The sequence below is a fragment of the Triticum dicoccoides genome, chromosome 1A, assembly GCF_002162155.2.
Source record: "Triticum dicoccoides isolate Atlit2015 ecotype Zavitan chromosome 1A, WEW_v2.0, whole genome shotgun sequence".
NCBI classification, from domain to species: Eukaryota; Viridiplantae; Streptophyta; class Magnoliopsida; order Poales; family Poaceae; genus Triticum; species Triticum dicoccoides.
The window spans coordinates 45,152,821-45,157,460 of record NC_041380.1 but is presented as its reverse complement, the minus strand read 5'-3'; the positions used below and the strand labels follow the sequence as shown (position 1 = coordinate 45,157,460).

The following is a 4,640-nucleotide window of genomic DNA, read 5'->3' as shown; positions in this document are numbered from 1 at the left end:
TACCATGCAACATGAATCAAAGCACATAATATTAAGTATTACCATACTATGGAAGGTCAATGACCGATGCTAATTATTCTTACAAGAAACACCTAACATTCAACAACACCTATTTCAACCTGAAATCTTACTACTGTAGAAGGTGACATTTTAGATCCATTTCCCTTCAATGCCATCCATCACGAAACACAAATAATAGGCATCTACCTCCGGTTGCAGCAATACCTCTGGCTCCACACTTTGACAGAGTATGATATGAACTGAGATTTAACTCGCTTAACACAGAGATAACACCACATTTACCAAAAATTATGGGCGGCATATTCCCAAGCTTCATTCCCCGATTGAAAATTCATTTTTAGACAATGTAGATCATTAGTGCTTAGATCGCGATATACTCTATAATTATTTCAGCTAAAGATTCTCAAACTGGAATCCCAAGTAAAATACCTGGAGCACGAACTTACAGGGAATCCTATATCACTAGCATGTTGAGGAAATTGCATGAACCAATTTCGTGATCTTTCTTAAGTTTGAACTCAACAGATCTTAAGGGTTTGGTACAGATTTTATAATGATTCAAAATTCTACTTCAGATAAACAAAATAAGAAACAATGTAAGGTATCTTTCTACTGTATCCTCCAACTACTAGCTAGTAGAAGAAAGAAAGGGAGAAACAAACAAACAAACAAACAAACAAATAAAGAATATTCGCAAAAAAAGGAGAAAGAAAGAATATAAATGGCCAATGGAATTGTTATATGCTGGTTTGTTCCTAAAACTTAGGGACATGAAAATCTTGATAAAAACAGGAGCTTGAACAAATTTACAGAAGACGTGCGCCTGCCATTTGGCAGAGCGCTGTGATTCTGACAGTAGGAGAAGGAATCATAGCATAGAGAGACCCCAAGCTTTTTATATCTAGACTTAAGTATGCAGGTTAGGGACAAATCAATCGGCCATCTGATTCAGATTAGTCTTAGCTAATCAACCTGAGGACGAAAAAAATATATTTTTAAAGCTTTTCGGGGGGTGCTGTACGCATGGGAGCACTCATAATAATAGGTTGAAGCCAATTCCATCTGGTGAGACAAGAGAGATAGTACAAATACGAGCATGACTTGTTCAAACCGCATACTCCCTCTATCATAGATACATCCGTATCTAGACAAATCTAAGACAAGAATTTTGGGACGGAGGGAGTACAATATAGACGGGAGTAGGATCAATTAGTTAGCCGTCGCAAGAAAGCCTGCCGCCTGCTAGGTACACGCTTTAGACTTGTTCCTGGTTACTCCCTTATTATAAATTAGATAGATTTTCTTCATAGCCACATGCGTTAACGTTCCAACAGAAAAGCCACCTCTCCCATGCCTATATAACCCGGTCTCCAACTCTTCGAAGGCACAAGCAGTACGCAGCACAATAACTCGTTCTCTCTCTACTTGATCAAACACACACCTGATTTTGGGAGAATCAACATTGGTATCCAAATGGCAGCACAGTTCTTCCTCCTTGCCCTATTCGCTCTGTCCACTTGTCGTGCTCTTGCCTCCGACCCAGGCCAACTCCAGGATTTCTGTGTCGCCGACAGAACATCCCAAGGTACGTATAACCAAACACGCAACATTAGCATGCATGCATGCCTGCCGTGATATGTTCAAGCTACTTACTGGTGCCAATGTGTATTTGCTAACTCTTGAAAATCTGTATATGTATGTGCAGTTTTCATCAATGGATTTGCATGCAAAGACCCGAAGACTGCCATGGTAGAAGACTTCTACTTCTCTGGCCTTCACATGGCCGGGAACACGAGCAACAAGCAAGGCTCCGCTGTGGCCGCAGTTAATGTTGCACAGATTGCTGGCTTGAACACTTTGGGCATCTCCCTGGCCCGTGTTGATTATGCACCCTATGGTCAAAATCCACTCCACATCCATCCCCGCGCAACCGAAATCCTGACGGTGCTGGAAGGCTCGCTCTATGTTGGTTTTGTCACCTCCAACCCCGAGAACAAGTTGTTCTCGAAAGTTCTGAACAAAGGAGACGTGTTTGTGTTTCCGCAAGGTCTTATTCACTTTCAGTTCAACATTGGAGCCAACAAAGCGATAGCCATTGCGGCGCTGAGCAGCAAGAACCCTGGAGTAATCACCATAGCCAATGCAGCGTTTGGATCCAAGCCATCCATCTCAGATGATATCCTTGCCAAAGCATTCCAGGTGGACAAGAAAATTGTAAGCCGTATCCAAGCTCAATTCTAGATAGACATACATCTGGTGATTTGCTTATTTGATTCATTTGTTCTTTAACAAAAGATTATTTGGTGTGTTTACTTGGAATGTAATTCTAATGTACGGCTATGCTAATCAAGCTTTCATGGAAGAATAACAACAATGTCCTCACTTGTTCTAATAACTATTTTCTTAGTCATCTCGATTAGAAAAGGGGAACTTGACCCAAACACTACAGGGCAAGTGCCATTATAGTTGTGCTTTTTCTTCATTTAGTTTGAGACGTTATCAATAATTGGTTGTAGCCTGGTGTGGTAAGGACTTGGTGGTATGTTCTTGTCGAGCCGGGTTCAACTCCTATCAGGAGTGAATTATGGTATTTCAGACTTCTTTTTTGAGTCACTATATAAACGTGAAAACTAATGATCATGTATTCCATACTAAACTTACTCAAAAAAATATCTCTGGCTCATATTGCTATGGCCGCTTATTGTCGGGTGATCAAAGACTCATATTGATATGTCTGCTTATCATTGAATGATCGAAGTGCACCTGAAATTTCTAACAAGTGTATCAAAGCAAGATAGTTTGGAGGTCATGAATTGATATAGAGGAGCTTCCAACATTGCATGTCGTTCATGGTTGGGAGATCAAAAGTTAGTGCGATCTGAAATTATGTGTTTGGTGAAATTCCAATGGCAGTGTTGCGGTGAAGGTAAATGATGTCATCAGTCATTATTGCTGAATTCAAAAGGGACTGCTGCGAGGTGACCCATTGTCACCTATTATATTCAACAACTTTGCAGACATGATGGCGGTCCTCATATCTAGGGCCAAGGATGATATTCAAGTTAGTGTCCTGGACCCGCACCTAGTGGATTGCTGTATGTGTATGATGACGCCATTATCTTTATGGAGCATGATCTAGTTAAACTGTCAATATGAAGTTTATTCTTTGCCCCTTCTAGATATCGATTCTTCTGATAATATGCACGAGCATAAATGGAACTATCGGATACCTAAGTAGGACTTAAGCATACCAAAGGATCAGGGCGGACTTAGTATTGAGAACTTTGAAATTAAGAACAATTGTGGCTCAATAAATGGATGCCGAAGATTTTTACTGAGGAAGGCCTTTAGCAAGAGTTGCAAAGAAACAAACATCAACATTCAGTCTAAGACCATGTCTCAAGCCTTAACGAAGCCGTTGGAACTTCCCGTTTGGAAAGGATTGATGCGGGTCAAACTGACTTTCTTTCGGAGAGGATTGTTCCCTATTGGGAATGGACATTCAACAAAAAAATTGGGAGGATGCATGGCTAATTAATGGTTCACCTCTAACTATTTACTATCCCTCCATATATAAAAGTGTACAACCTGAAGAGGTTTTCGTTGTTTTAGTATAATGAAAAGCTCGTTGAATATCTAGTTTCGTCAGGATTTGACCGAGCGTAAATGGATATTTGCTCCAAATGAATCACACAAGTTAGCATGTTTTTTGAGCCCCATGCATGTGGAATGGTTTGTAGCTAGAAGGCTAGTTTACCTCGATGACAACCAAGGTATCAATCGGCGGAAGCACTGTTCTCCACACCAATCCTCAACCCTGAAACACAATAAAACTCCACTTGTGCCCCCCCCCCCAAAACAATTGTAAAGAGGGTCTAGCTTTGCTAGTTGCAATAAGGAATTAATGTATAATGTGGTTGAAATTATTTTTCTAAGTATATAATAATAAATGGCACAAAATTAAAGTGCATATAAAGTTGTTGGAAAGGTAAAATGGAACTGGGTTCATAGGATCGCCAATAGAACTCTTCCAAAAGCAATGGTGCATGTGAGTGACATAAAGATATACGTGTATAAAATATTACATACTGATGATAGAAAATTTCATATGTGACGAGATGATATTATATAGGCATCATGTCCATGAATCCATGGACCAAATCTGTCATGCACGTATGACTAATACTGAACTCAAACACCAAAATCCATAATGCATCTTCGAGTGTCAAGTAATAAAAAAGAGCATTGATTTGAGTAAGATGGCATACATTCGATCATATTCACCTAATCTTCTAGCTCATCACCGAGACAGAACATTTATTATCTTTTTATCCTCAGTGGCAATAACATAGTACAAGACTTCTCCTCTTACTATCACCAAGGTAGTTAAATTGCAAGAAGAAACCCAACTAATGCATACCACTCACACTACTGATCATCTCTCTAAACTGAGCAATGAATAACTAACCAGTCGAGAGGATAATACATCCGTAAATCAAACATAAGCATCACAAAAAACTGATCATAAAGTAACAACTCATCACATAAGTATAATCACCACTATAATAAATCAAATGGATCACACTCATTTTAGGTAGCTCATTTGAGCATATTAAAGA

The 4,640-nt window shown here is 39.5% G+C and overlaps 1 protein-coding gene across 1 annotated transcript; it reads left to right on the top strand.

Annotated features, from left to right (window-relative positions):
* The first annotated feature begins 1,494 nt into the window (after positions 1-1,494).
* LOC119359471 (putative germin-like protein 2-1) lies at positions 1,495-2,262 on the top strand. Its single transcript, XM_037625669.1, has 2 exons — positions 1,495-1,606; positions 1,727-2,262. The coding sequence occupies exons 1-2, from the start codon at positions 1,495-1,497 to the stop codon at positions 2,260-2,262; spliced, it is 648 nt and encodes a 215-aa protein (XP_037481566.1).
* Positions 2,263-4,640: the final 2,378 nt, after the last annotated feature.

Coding starts and splice junctions, on each gene's coding strand:
- LOC119359471 (XM_037625669.1), top strand. CDS start 1,495: ATGGCAGCACAGTTCTTCCTCCTTGCCCTATTCGCTCTGTCCACTTGT. Junction 1,607..1,726: donor CGCCGACAGAACATCCCAAG/GTACGTATAACC, acceptor ATGTATGTGCAG/TTTTCATCAATGGATTTGCA.